Genomic DNA, 15,228 nt, shown 5'->3' with positions numbered 1-15,228 from the left:
GAATTCCTATTCTTTCCAGGACTTTTATCATGAAGGGGTGTTGAATTTTGTCAAATGCTTTCTCAGCGTCTAATGAAATGATCATGTGGTTCTGTTCTTTCAGTTTGTTTATATAATGGATCACGTTGATGGTTTTCCGTATATTAAACCATCCCTGCATGCCTGGGATGAAGCCTACTTGGTCATGGTGGATGATTGTTTTGATGTGCTCTTGGATTCGGTTTGCCAGAATTTTGTGGAGTATTTTCGCGTCGATATTCATAAGGGAAATTGGTCTGAAGTTCTCTTTCTTTGTTGTGTCTTTGTGTGGTTTAGGTATAAGAGTAATTGTGGCTTCGCAGAAGGTATTCGGTAGTGATCCATCTGTTTCAATTTTGTGGAATAGTTTGGATAATATTGGTATGAGGTCTTCTATGAAGGTTTGATAGAATTCTGCACTAAACCCTTCTGGACCTAGGCTCTTTTTGGTTGGGAGACCTTTAATGACTGCTTCTATTTCCTTAGGAGTTATGGGGTTGTTTAACTGGTTTATCTGCTCCTGATTAAACTTCGATACCTGGTATCTGTCTAGGAAATTGTCCATTTCCTGAAGATTTTCAAGTTTTGTTGAATATAGGTTTTTATATTAAGATCTGATGATTTTTTGAATTTCCTCTGAATCTGTTGTTATGTCTCCCTTTTCATTTCTGATTTTGTTAATTTGGACGCACTCTCTGTGTCCTCTCGTTAGTCTGGCTAAGGGTTTATCTATCTTGTTGATTTTCTCAAAGAACCAACTTTTGGTTCTGTTGATTCTTTCTATGGTCCTTTTTGTTTCTACTTGGTTGATTTCAGCTCTGAGTTTGATTATTTCCTGCCTTCTACTCCTCCTGGGTGTATTTGCTTCTTTTTGTTCCAGAGCTTTTAGGTGTGCTGTCAAGCTGCTGACATATGCTCTTTCCTGTTTCTTTCTGCAGGCACTCAGCGCTATGAGTTTTCCTCTTAGCACAGCTTTCATTGTGTCCCATAAGTTTGGGTATGTTGTACCTTCTTTTTCATTAAATTCTAAAAAGTTTGTAATTTCTTTCTTTATTTCTTCCTTGACCAGGTTATCATTGAGTAGAGCATTGTTCAATTTCCAAGTATATGTGGGCATTCTTCCTTGATTGTTATTGAAGACCAGTTTTAGGCCGTGGTGGTCCGATAGCACGCATGGGATTATTTCTATCTTTCTGTACCTGTTGAGGCCCGTTTTTTGACCAATTATACGGTCAGTTTTGGAGAAAGTACCATGAGGAGCTGAGAAGAAGGTATATCCTTTTGCTTTAGGATAGAATGTTCTATAAATATCCGTTAAGTCCATTTGGCTCATGACTTCTCTTAGTCTGTCTACATCTCTGTTTAATTTCTGTTTCCATGATCTGTCCATTGATGAGAGTGGGGTGTTGAAATCTCCCACTATTATTGTGTGAGGTCCAATGTGTGTTTTGAGCTTTAGTAAGGTTTCTTTTACATATGTAGGTTCCCTTGTATTTGGGGCATAGATATTTAGGATTGAGAGTTCATCTTGGTGGATTTTTCCTTTGATGAATATGAAGTGTCCTTCCTTATCTTTTTTGATGACTTTTAGTTGAAAATTGATTTTATTTGATATTAGAATGGCTACTCCAGCTTGCTTCTTCTGAGCATTTGCTTGGAAAATTGTTTTCCAGCCTTTCACTCTGAGGTAATGTCTGTCTTTGTCTCTGAGGTGTGTTTCCTGTAGGCAGCAGAATGCAGGGTCCTAGTTGCATATCCAGTTTGTTAATCTATGTCTTTTTATTGGGGAGTTGAGGCCATTGATGTTGAGAGATATTAAGGAATAGTGATTATTGCTTCCCGTTATATTCATATTTGGATGTGAGGTTATGTTTGTGTGCTTTCATTCTCTTTGTTTTGTTGCCAAGACGATTAGTTTCTTGCTCCTTCTAGGGTATAGCTTGCCTCCTTATGTTGGGCTTTACCATTTATTATCCTTTGTAGTGCTGGATTTGTAGAAAGATATTGTGTAAATTTGGTTTTATCATGGAATATCTTGGTTTCTCCATCTATGTTTATTGAGAGTTTTGCAGGATACAGTAACCTGGGCTGGCATTTGTGTTCTCTTAGGGTCTGTATGACATCAGTCCAGGATCTTCTGGCCTTCATAGTTTCTGGCGAGAAGTCTGGTGTGATTCTGATAGGTCTGCCTTTATATTTTACTTGATCTTTTTCCTTTACTGCTTTTAATATTCTTTCTTTATTTTGTGCGTTTGGTGTTTTGACTATTATGTGACGGGAGGTGTTTCTTTTCTGGTCCAATCTATTTGGAGTTCTGTAGGCTTCTTGTATGCCTATGGGTATCTCTTTTTTTAGGTTAGGGAAGTTTTCTTCTATGATTTTGTTGAAGATATTTACTGGTCCTTTGAGCTGGGAGTCTTCACTCTCTTCTATACCTATTATCCTTAGGTTTGATCTTCTCATTGAGTCCTGGATTTCCTGTATGTTTTGGACCAGTACCTTTTTCCGCTTTACATTATCTTTGACAGTTGAGTCAATGATTTCTATGGAATCTTCTGCTCCTGAGATTCTCTCTTCCATCTCTTGTATTCTGTTGGTGAAGCTTGTATCTACAGCTCCTTGTCTCTTCTTTTGGTTTTCTATATCCAGAATTGTTTCCATGTGTTCTTTCTTGATTGCTTCTATTTCCATTTTTAATTCCTTCAACTGTTTGATTGTGTTTTCCTGGAATTCTTTCAGGGATTTTTGTGACTCCTCTGTATGGGTTTCTACTTGTTTATTTATGATTTCCTGATATTCTTTCAGGGATTTTTGTGTCTCCTCTCTATGGGCTTCTACTTGTTTATTTATGTTTTCCTGGAATTCTTTCAGGCATTTTTGCGATTCCTCTCTGTAGGCTTCTACTTGTTTATTAATGTTTTCCTGTGTTTCTCTAAGGGAGTTCTTCACGTCTTTCTTGAAGTCTTCCAGCATCATGATCAAATATGATTTTGAAACTAGATCTTGCTTTTCTGGTGTGTTTGGACATTCCATGTTTGTTTTGGTGGGAGAATTGGGCTCCCATGATGCCATGAAGTCTTGGTTTCTGTTGCTTGGGTTCCTGCGCTTGCCTCTAGCCATCAGATTATCTCTAGTGTTACTTTGCTCTGCTATTTCTGACAGTGGCTAGACTGTCCCTATAAGCCTGGGTGTCAGGAGTGCTGTAGACCTGTTTTACTGTTTTCTTTCAACCAGTTATGGGGATAGAGTGTTCTGCTTTCGTGCGTGTAGTTTTTCCTCTGTACAGGTCTTCAGCTGTTCCTGTGGGCCTGTGTCTTGAGTTCACCAGGCAGGTCACTTGCAGCATACAAGTTGGTCTTACCTGTGGTCCTGAGGCTCAAGTTCGCTTGCGGGGTGCTGCCCACGGGCTCTTTGCGGCGGCAGCAACCAGGAAGACCTGTGCCGCCCCTTCTGGGAGCTTCAGTGCACCAGGGTTCTAGATGGCCTTTGGTGTTTTCCTCTGGCGTCCGAGATGTGTGTGTAGAGAGCAGTCTCTTCTGGTTTCCCAGGCTTGTCTGCCTCTCTGAAGGTTTAGCTCTCCCTCCCACGGGATTTGGGTGCAGAGAACTGTTTATCCGGTCTGTTTCCTTCAGGTTCCGGTGGTGTCTCAGGCAGGGGTCCTGCCGCTCCTGGGCCCTCCCCCACGGGAGCCCAGAGGCCTTATACAGTTTCCTCTTAGGCCAGGGATGTGGGCAGGGGTGGGCAGTGTTGGTGGTCTCTTCCGCTCTGCAGCCTCAGAAGTGCCCACCTGACCAGGTGGTGAGGTCTCTTTCCCACGGGGTCTCGTCGTTGTTTTTGATACCTGAGTAATATCCCATTGTGTAGATGTACCACATTTTCTGTATCCATTCCTCTGTTGAAGGGCATCTGGGTTCTTTCCAGCTTCTGGCTATTATAAATAAGGCTGTGATGAACATAGTGTAGCACGTGTCTTTTTTATATGTTGGGGCATCTTTTGGGTATATGCCCAAGAGAGGTATAGTTGGATCCTCAGGCAGTTCAATGTCCAATATTCTGAGGATCCTCCAGACTGATTTCCAGAATGGTTGTACCAATCTGCAATCCCACCAACAATGGAGGAGTGTTCCTCTTTCTCCACATCCTCGCCAGCATCTGCTGTCCCCTGAGTTTTTGATCTTAGCCATTCTCACTGGTGTGAGGTGAAATCTCAGGGTTGTTTTGATTTGCATTTCCCTTATGACTAAAGATGTTGAACATTTCTTTGGTGTTTCTCAGCCATTCGGCATTCCTCAGCTGTGAATTCTTTGTTTAGCTCTGAACCCCATTTTTAATAGGGTTATTTGTCTCCCTGTGGTCTAACTTCTTGAGTTCTTTGTATATTTTGGATATAAGGCCTCTATCTGTTGTAGGATTGGTAAAGATCTTTTCCCAATCTGTTGGTTGCCGTTTTGTCCTAACCACAGTGTCCTTTGCCTTACAGAAGCTTTGCAGTTTTATGAGATCCCATTTGTCGATTCTTGATCTTAGAGCATAAGCCATTGGTGTTTTGTTCAGGAAATTTTTTCCAGTGCCCATGTGTTCCAGATGCTTCCCTAGTTTTTCTTCTATTAGTTTGAGTGTGTCTGGTTTGATGTGGACGTCCTTGATCCACTTGGACTTAAGCTTTGTACAGGGTGATAAGCATGGATCGATCTGCATTCTTCTACATGTTGACCTCCAGTTGAACCAGCACCATTTGCTGAAAATGCTATCTTTTTTCCATTGGATGGTTTTGGCTCCTTTGTCAAAAATCAAGTGACCATAGGTGTGTGTCACCTGAGTTTTTGACTTGAAATTCTTGTCATAAAATTTTTCACTTGCTTGGTTATAGTCACATCAAGGTATTTTATAGTATTTGTGGCTATTGTGAAGGGTGTCATTTCCCTAATTTCTTTCTCAGCCTATTTATCCTTTGAGTAGAGAAAGACTACTGATTTATTTGAGTTAATTTTATATCCAGCCTCTGTGCTGAAGTTGTTTATCGGCTGTAAATGTTCTCTGGTGGAATTTTTGGGGACACTTAAATATATTATCAAATCATCTGCATATAGTGATATTTTAACTTCTTCATTTCAAATCTGTGTCCATTTGACCTCCTTTTGTTGTCTAATTTCCCTGGCAAGGGCTATATTCATTGGGTAGGGAGAGAGTGGGCAGCCTTGGGTCATCTGATTTTAGTGGAATTGCTTCTAGTTTCTCTCCATTGAGTTTGATATTGGCTATTGGTTTGCAGTATATTGCTTTTATTATGTTTATGTATGGGCCTTGAATTCCTGATCTTTCCAAGGCTTTTATCATGCAGGGGTGTTGAATTTTGCCAAATGCTTTCTCAGAATGTAATGAGATGATCATGTGTTTTTTTTTCCCTTAGAGTTTGTTTACACAGTGAATTAAGTTGATTGATTTCCATATACTGAACCATCCAGGGATGAAACCTACTTGATCATGGTGAATGATTGTTTCGAGAATTTTATTGAGTATTTTGCATTGATTTTCATGAGACAAATTGGTCTGAAGTTCTCTTTCTTTGTTGGGTTTTTGTATGGTTTAGGTATAAGTGTAATGGTGGCTTCAAAAATGAAGTAGGAAGTGTTCCTTCTTTTTTATTTTTTGGAATAGTTTGAAAAGTATTGGTATTTGGTCTTCCTTGAAGGTCTGATAGAATTCTGCACAAAACTCATCTGGTCCTGGGCGTTTTTGGTTGAGAGACTTTCAATGACTGCTTCTGTTTCTTTAGGGTTTATGGAACTGTTTAGATGGTTTATCTAATACTGATTTAAATTTGGTACCTGGTATCTGTCTAGAATATTATCCATTTCATCCAGATTTTCCAGTTTTGTTGAGTAGAGGATTTGTAGTAGAATCTGATGATTTTTTTGAGTTTCCTCAGATTTTGTTATGTCTCCCTATTCATTTCTGATTTTGTTAATTTGAATGTTCTCTCTGTGTTCTCTAGTTAGTCTGGCTAAGGGTTTACCTATCTTGTTGGTTTTCTCAAAGAACCAGATTCTGGTTTTGTTAATGCTTTGTATAGTTCTTTTTGTTCCTACTTGCTTGATTTCAGCTCTGAGCTTGATTATTTCCTGCTATCTACTACTATTCTTTTGTGAATTTGCTTCTCTTTGTCCTAGAGCTTTCAGTGTTGTGCAGTCAAACTGTTAGAGTATGCTTATTTATTTCTTTTTGGTGGTGTATATCTTTTTTTTCTTTTATTGGATTTTTTTATTTACATTTCAACTATTATTCCCTTTCTCAGTTTCCTGGCTATAAGCCCCCTATCCCATCCCCATCCCCTTTGTCTACAAATGTATTCCCCTCCCCATCAATCCCCCTCTTACCCACCCCAAAACATTCTCCTACACTGAGGGATCCAGCATTGGCAGGACCAAGGTCTTCTCTTTCCATTGGTGCCCAACAACATCTGCTACATATACAACTTCTGCTACATATACAGCTGGAGCCATGGGTCAGTCTATGTGTAGTCTTTGGGTAGTGGTTTAGTCCCTGGGAGCTCTGATTGTTTGGCTTTGTTGTTCTTAAGGGGTTTCAAACCACCTTCAGCTCTTTCAATCCATTCTTTAATTCCTCCAACTGGGATCCCGTTCTCAGTTCAATGGTTAGCTGCTAGCATTTGCCTCTGTATTTGACATGCTCTGAATGTATCTCTCAGGAGACAGCTATATCTGGCTCCTGTCAGCTCCTTCTTAGCTTTATCAATCTTGTCTAATTCTAATGGCACAGGTATCAAAAACAGTGACATCATGAAATTCATAGGCAAATGGATTGAACTAGAAAATATCATCCTGAGTGAGGTAACCTAATCACAGAAAAACACACATGTTATGCACTCATTGTCCAAAAGCTCAAATTACCCAAGATGCAATCCACAGACCACATGAAGCTCAAGAAGGACAACCAGAGAATGCTTTCTTCAGTTAGTTTTTGCAGCCACTCAGAGCTGTGAGTTTTCCTCCTAGCTCTGCTTTCATTTTATCCCAAATATTTGGGTATGTTATGCCTTCATTTTCATTAAATTCTGAAAAGTTTTTAATTTCTTTATTTCTTCCTTTACCAAGTTGTCATTGAGAAGAACATTGTTCAGCTTCCGTGTATAGGGTATAGGTGGGCTTTGTGACGTTTTTGTTGTTATGAAGAACAGCCTTAGTCCATGGTGATCTGAGAGAATGCATGGGGTTATCTCATTCTGCTTGCTTCTATTGAGGCCTGTTTTGTGACCAATTATATGGTTTGTTTTGGAGAAGGTACCTTGAGCTGCTGAGAAGAAAGTTATATTCTTTTGTTTCAGAATGATATGTTCTATGGGTTCAAATGTCCATTTGGTTCATAACTTCTGTTAGTTTCACTGGGTCTATGCTTAGTTTCTGTTTCCATGATCTGTCCATTGAAGACAGTGGGGTGTTGAAGTATCCTATTATTATTGTTTGTGGTGCAATATATATACTGAGCTTTAGTAAAGTTTCTTTTATGAATGTGGGTACACTTGCTTTTGGAGCATAGATGTTCAGAATTTAGAGTTCATCTTGATAGATTTTTTTGTTGAGTATAAAGTGTCCTTCCTCATCTTTTTTTATAACTTTTAATTGAAAGTCGATTTTATTTTATATTAGAATTGGTACTCCAACTTGATTCTTGGGGCCATTTTCTTGGAAGGTTTTTTCCCAGCCTTTTACTCCTAGGTAGTGTCTATCTTTGTCACTGAGGTGTGTTTCTTTTATGCAGTCAAATGTTGGGTCCTATTTTCTTATCCAGTCTGTTAGTCTATGTCTTTTTATTGTGGAATTAAATCAATTGATGTTAAGATATATTAAGGAATAATGACTGTTGTTTCCTGTTATTTTTGTTGCTAGAGGTGTAATTTTATTTGTGTGTCTCTCTTCTTTTGGTTTTGTCACAAGGAGATTACTTTCTTCCTTTTTCTTTTTTCTTTTTTTTCTTTTTTTTCTGGAGCTGGGGACCGAACCCAGGGCCTTGCGCTTGCTAGGCAAGCGCTCTACCACTGAGCTAAATCCCCAACCCCGTCTTCCTTTTTCTATGGTGTAGTTTCCCTCCCTGTGTTGGAGTTTTCCATCTATTATCTTTTGTAGGGCTGGATTTGTGGAAAGATATTGTGTAAATTTGGTTTTATCATGGAATATCTTGGTTTCTCCATCTATGTTCATTGAGAGTTTTGCTGGATATGGTTTCCTGGGCATTTGTGTTCTTTTAGACATCTGTCCAGCATCTTCTCACTTTCCTAGTCTCTATTGAGAAGTCTGGTATAATCCTGATAGGTCTGCCTTTAAATGTTACTTGACCTTTTTCCCTTAGTGCTTTTAATAATCTTACTTTGTGTTGTGCATTTGGTGTTTTGACTACTATGTGATGGGAGGAATTTCTTTTGTCGTCCAATCTATTTGGAGTTCTGTAGGCTTCTTTTATGTTTCTGGGCACCTCTTTCTTTAGGTTAAAGAAGCTTTCTTCTATAATTTTGTCGAAGATATATACTGGCCCTTTACGTTGGGAATCTTTGCTCTCTTCCACACCTATTATCCTTAGGTTTGGTCTTCTCATTGTGTCCTGGATTCCTGAATGTTTTGGGTTAGGACCTTCTGGTTTTTTGGGTTTGTTTGTTTGTTTGTTTTGTTTTGTTTTCTGTTGTTGTTGTTGTTTTGCATTTTCTTTGACTATTTCTGTCAATGTTTTCATGGTATCTTCTGCCCCTGAGATTCTCTCTTCAATCTCTTGTATTCTGTTGGTGATGCTTATGTCTATGACTCCTGACCTCTTTCCTGGATTTTCTATCTCCAGTGTTATCTGCCTTTGTGATTTCTTTATTCTTTCAGTTTCCATTTTTAGATCCTGGATGGTTTTGTTCAATTCCTTCACCTGTTTGGTTGTATTTTCTTGTAATTCTTTAAGTGATTTATGTATTTCCTCTTTAAGTTTCTACTTGTTTACCTGTGTTGTCCTTATTTCTTATGGAAGTTTTTAATGTCCTTCGTAAAGTCCTCTATCATCACCACAAGGTGTGATTTTAAATCGTAATCTTGCTTTTCTGGTGTGTTGGGATATTTGCTCTGGTGGGAGAACTGGGTTCTGATGATGTCAAGTAGTCTTGGTTTCTGTTGCTTAGGTTCTTGAGCTTGCTTCTTGCCATCTGGTCATCTCTGATTTTAGTTGGTCTTGCTGTCTCTGAATGGAGATTTTCCTTCCTGTGATCCTGTGAGCCTGTAATTTTTGGAATGAGAGCGCTCCTGGCAGACCAGCTCTCTGCCAGCACGTTTTGGATCCAAGAGCTATGGAACAGTCCAAGCTCTGGGTGCAGGTGGAAATGAGAAGGCTACCCTGTGACTCCAGAGCCCTGTGCACTCTGGCTGGCCTCTCTTTAGGCATTCAGTGGAGAGAAAGTGGGGTCCTATCTGTGGGCTGTGGGCTTAAGTGGAAGAATACATCTGGCAGACCAGCTTACTGTGGGCATGTTTTGTGTCCTAGGGCTGTGGTACAGCCCCACTGCTGAGTGCAAATAGAGACTGGAAAGTTCTGTGAAAAGGCAGCTTTAGTGTGACATCTGTATTTTTTTTATTAGTTCTTTTGGGTCATATTCACTTCCTTCCCTAAATCTTCACAGATCGAAAAACCCTTCTCTAACTACACGATTTGTGTCTTTTTCTTTAACACCACAACATTTTTTTAAGACACAGTCTCTGGTTAGACTGGGAATAACTGACTTAGAATTGGTTGTCTGTTCCACAAAGCCTGGGAGTCTGTCTATAACTCCACCTCTCTTCTCCACAGTGCTGTGATTCCAAACATTGACCACCATTCCTGAAGTTCTCATGCTTACATACCAAGCCCTTAATTATGTATCCATCTGTACAGCTTCCAAAGACAAAGTTTATTGAAAATAAAACATCAATATTCCAATAAAAATAAACTTCACTGTATATATTAAGGGTGTGCTTTAAACATGGTAAAGTATTAAAGGTAGGAAACTTTGCCTGCCTCAACTGAAATTTTACAATTGTAAAAATTAAGACTGGTAATGTGGGATTGGGATCACGACAATTGGACCAGGAGTTTAACCTTGTCTTTGACTATGTGATAACTTGATATCCATCCAGGGCTGTATCACACCCGCTTTCAAAGAGCCAAAGAAAAAGGGAGGAAAGGAAGGAAATATCATTTAAATACACTTAGTTTTCCTATAACTTAATAACTCTTACTGGCAATACCTTTAGATTTCTGTTCATTGATGTTTATATTTTAAAGGAGAGTTTTGAAGTATTATTCAGAAATTGTTTGTAAAAATTTATTTACATATAATGGAGGAAGAGAGAGAGAGAGAGAGAGTGTGTGTGTGTGTGTGTGTGTGTGTGTGTAATGGGTGTATTTATTTCATGTAACATAGTTTGAAGCTGTTTTCTCTATTTTATAAAAAGATATTTGAGCATTATAAAACATTCCTGTTCAATATTTATACCATAACTTGTTTTTCTTTTTTCTGTGTCACCATGTAGCAATCACTTCTTGCCTGAGTTAGATCCAGATGTACTTAATGGTGGAAGAGTTCAACTTGTGGTAAGAAATATGTTTAAGGTTAGAGAAAAATGAAAAATGTTATAGACACAAGTGATCAATAAAATCACTGTAGAGTATGCTCAGAATATGTTTAAACTATGAAAAGATGACAACTGTATCTATTTTGGGGCAACCTCAAATACCATGTGTTAAAATAATGTATGCTCTTGACTTCTAATATAATGTTATAATATGACAGTGTTTAAAATAATAATTTTATTTGGCATATGTAAAAATATTAACTTATTACTATTTTTTAAACAAAATTACTCTGGATGGGAAATTGCTTAATGAGATTATAGCCTCAAAAAGTGTAAGAGTTGAAATTGTAGATTACACAAGGAAAAAGCAGCATCTTGGAGAGTTCCTATCTTGGAGAATCAAGCCATATTTCAAGTAACAAGTGATTATCATCAGCTTAACTTAGAAAAGTTTTATGGGGTGTAGTGAAACTTTGATAATTATTGTTAGAGCTTTAAAGACAAACTAAGGACACGGTAATAAGAGTGTAATGTTGAAAATTGAATGCATTTGCATGGTAAATTCACTTGTCTGTAAGCTACTTCAAGAAAGACTTCATAAATAGAGAAAGGAGCCACAGTAGAACCTTGAAAAGTGGGTCTCATCAAATGGAAAATTTTCAATACCATTGAAATTTTTAAGAGTAGGTGAGTATGTCGTACTTCTGTAGTTGGTAAAAGTGGATGACACATCCAATGTATAAAAACCAACAGATATTCATTATTACTGGTCAAGAAAATAAATTACCTTTTTGTTTTGCATGGAGTATTTTATGTCAAAATATACTTGTCTTTATGACAAAGTGGCTTTCAGAGCACTCACATACTATTTCTTGAACAATTTTTTGAAAGCCTTACTGCTTTCCTGTATAAACACACACACACACACACACACACACACACACACACACACACACAGAGAGAGAGAGAGAGAGAGAGAGAGAGAGAGAGAGAGAGAGAGAGAGAGAGAGACAGCCAGCCTTGGAATCTATGTTCATATTCAAATTATCATGCATTAAATATTTGCTTGTATTTTTAGTAAAAGTTATCTGTGGTAGTTTCATGCATGTGGCCCTAGTAATATTTGCCAGTCTGTTAGTATTATACATATTATTAACAATATTTTTGTACATATTTATCAGCGGCTATTTTTGAGAAACAGAAGAGGGAAAGGCATTAAAGCAGAAAATAATTATTAATATAAATAAATATTATATTATAACATAAGACATAATCAGTGTCGATTTCTGTGTGTTGGTGAGCTAGAAGATAATGCCTAGGTAAGGCTAAAACATGTAACCAAAAGGAATTCAAAAGTAAAAGAAAATATTACTTTAAAGTGTATTAGGAGCTCTATACCCAAATCCCATGGGGGGGAGAGCTGGCTCTCAGAAGTGTGAACAATCCTGAGAGCTCAGAGGTCACCACTTCAGCTCACATTTCTGGCCCAAGAGGAACCTGTATGGAAACCTCTGGACAGGGGAACCAAGGAACAATCTGGGACAGGACCCCTTCAGTCTCTACCTGCGCTAGGAGCTGAAAGCCAATCTCCAGGAGAGCTGACACACCTGAGAGCAGAAGAACCCATCTAAAGACCTCTGGACACAGGAAACAAGGAACAGTCTGGGGCAGGATACTTCTGGTTTACTCATGCTCCCAGAGCTAACCCTGTGACACAGATCTCTATACCTAGAACCTGCTGGAAGAAAGACAGTCTCTAGGAGTGCTGACACACACCAAATGCACAAAACAAAGTAAGATTATTAAAAGCAGTAAGGGAAAAAGGTCAAGTAACATACAAAGGCAGACCTATCAGAATTATGCCAGACTTCTCACCAGAGACTGTGAAAGTCAGAAGATCCTGGGCAGATGTTACACAAATGCCAGCCCAGATTATTATAACCAGCAAAACTCTCAATAAACATAGATGGAGAACCCAAGATATTCCATGACAAAGCCAAATTTACACAATGTCTTTCCATAGATCCAGCCCTACAAAGAATAGTATTTGGAAAACTCCAACACGAGGAGGGAAACTATACTCTAGAAATAGCAAGAAAGTAATCTTGCAACAAACCCAAAAGAAGATTGCCATACAAACATAATTCCACCTTTAAGAACAAAAGAAATAGGAAACAACAATCACTATTCCTTAATATTTCTGAATATCAATGGACTCAATTTCCCAATAAAAAGACATATAAACTAACAGATTGAAAACTTAAAGAGGACCCAGCGTTTTGCTGCAGGCAGGAAACACACCTCAGTGACAGACTCTACCTCAGAGTAAAAAGCTGGAAAAAAAAATTCCAAGCAAATGGTCCCAAGCAAAAGCTTGAGTATCCATTCTAATATCGAATAAAATCAACTTGCAACAAAAAATTATCAGAAAAGATAAGGAAGGACACTTCATATTCATCAAAGGAAAAATCCACCAAGATGAACTCTCAATCCTGAATATCTATGCTCCAAATGCAAGGGCACCTACATTCATAAAAGAAATCTTAATGAAGCTCAAAGCACACATTTTACCTCACACAATAATAGTGGTAGACTTAAACCCCCAACTCTTACCAAAGGACAGATCATGAAAACAGAAACTAAACAGAGACACAGAGAAACTAAATAATTTGAGAACCAAATGGATTTAACAGATACCTATAGAACATTTAATCCTAAAACAAAAGAATATATCTTCTTCTCAGCACCTCATGGTACCTTCTCAAAAATTGACGATATAATAGGTCATAAAACAGGCCTCAAAAGATACAAGAAGATTTAAATAATCCCATGCATCCTATCACATCACCACAGACTAAGGCTGTTCTTCAATAACAGCAATGACCAAAAGCCCACATACATATGGAAGTTGAAAGACGCTTAACTCAATGATAACTTGGTCAAGGAAGAAATAAAAAAATATTAAAAAATTTTTAGAATTTAATGATAATAAAGGCACAATATACCCAAACTTAGAGGACACAATGAAAACTTAGTGCTAAGAGGAAATCTAATAGCTCTGAGTGCCTCCAAAATGAAACTGGAGAGAGCCTACACTAGAAGCATGACAGCACACCTAAAAGCTCTAGAACAAAAAGAAGCAAATATACCCAAGAAAAGTGGATGGCAGGAAATAATGAAACTCGAGACTGAAATCAACCAAGTAGAAACAAAAGGAACTATACAAAGAATCACCAAAACCAGGAGCTGGCCCTTTGAGAAAATCAACAAGATAGATAAACCCTTAGCCAGAATAACCAGAGGTCACATAGAGAGTATCCAAATTAAAAAAAAAAACAGAAATGAAAAATGAGACATAACAACAAAAACCAAGGAATTCAAAAAAAATCATCAGATCCTGCTACAAAAACCTATATTCAACAAAATTGGAATATCTGGATGAAATGGACAATTTTCTAGAAAGATAACAGGTGCAAAAGTTAAATCAGGATCAGATAAACCATCTAAGCAGTCCCATAACTCTAAAGAAATAAAAGCAGTTATTAAAAGTCTGCCAAACAACAAAAGCCCAAGACCAGATGGGATTACAACAGAATTGTATCAGACCTTCATAGAAGACCTAATACCAATACTGTCCAAGTTATTCCACAAAATGGAAACAGAAGGAACACTACTGAATTCCTTCTATGAAGCCACAATTACACTTATTCATAAACTACGCAAAGACCCAACAAAGAAAGAGAATTTCAGATCACTTTCTCCTAAGAATATTGATGCAAAAATACACAATAAAATTATCACAAACCAAATCCAAGAACACATCAAAATGACATCCATCATGTAGTCTTCATCCCAGGGATCCAGAGATGGTTCGATATATGGAAATCCATCAACGTAATCCACTCTATAAACAAACTCAAAGGAAAAGACAACATGATCATCTCATTAAATGCTGAGAAAGTATTTGGTAAAATTCAACACCCCTTCATATTAAAAGCCTTGGAAAGATCAGGATTACAAAGCCCATGCATAAACTTAGTAAAAGCAATATACAGTAAACTAGTAGCCAACATCAAACTAAATGCAGAGAAACTTGAAGCAATCCCATTAAAATCAGGTACTAGACAAGGCTGTCCACTCTCTCCCTGCTTATTCAATATAGTACTCAAAGTCCTCTCCAGAGCAATCAGACAACAAAAGGAGGACAAAGGGATACAAATTGGAAGGGAAGAAATCAAAATATCACTATTTGCAGATAATAGTATACTTCAGTGACCCCAAATGTTCCACAAGACAACTCCTAAGCCTGAAAAACAACTTCAGCAAAGTGACTGGATATAAAATTAACTCAAGCAAATTAGTATTCTTCCTCTATTCGAATAATAAACAGGCTGAGAAAGAAATTAGGGCAAGAACACCCTTTGCAGTAGTCATGAATAATGTAAAATACTCTAACTTAGCAAATGAACAATCTGTATGACAAGAACCTAAAGTCTTTAAAGAAAGAAATTGAAGATCTCAAGAGACACAAAGATCTCCCATGCTCATGGATTGGCAAGATTAATATTTTAAAAATGGCCATCTTTCCAAAAGCAATATACAGATTCAATGT

At 37.8% G+C, this 15,228-nt stretch overlaps 1 protein-coding gene across 2 annotated transcripts in view; it reads left to right on the top strand.

Moving 5' to 3' along the window:
• Lrriq1 (leucine-rich repeats and IQ motif containing 1) overlaps nt 1-15,228 on the top strand; it is a 218,294-nt gene that overhangs the window by 175,916 nt on the left and 27,150 nt on the right. For both annotated transcript variants that reach the window (NM_001447135.1, XM_087556318.1), the window contains 1 exon segment: nt 10,575-10,635. In NM_001447135.1, coding sequence (NP_001434064.1) covers nt 10,575-10,635 — 61 coding nt within the window.

The sequence above is a fragment of the Rattus norvegicus genome, chromosome 7 (genome assembly GCF_021556685.1).
Source record: "Rattus norvegicus strain SHRSP/BbbUtx chromosome 7, alternate assembly SHRSP_T2T, whole genome shotgun sequence".
NCBI lineage: Eukaryota > Metazoa > Chordata > Mammalia > Rodentia > Muridae > Rattus > Rattus norvegicus.
Note: the sequence above shows the minus strand (reverse complement) of the source record. Positions and strands in the feature narration are given on the sequence as shown.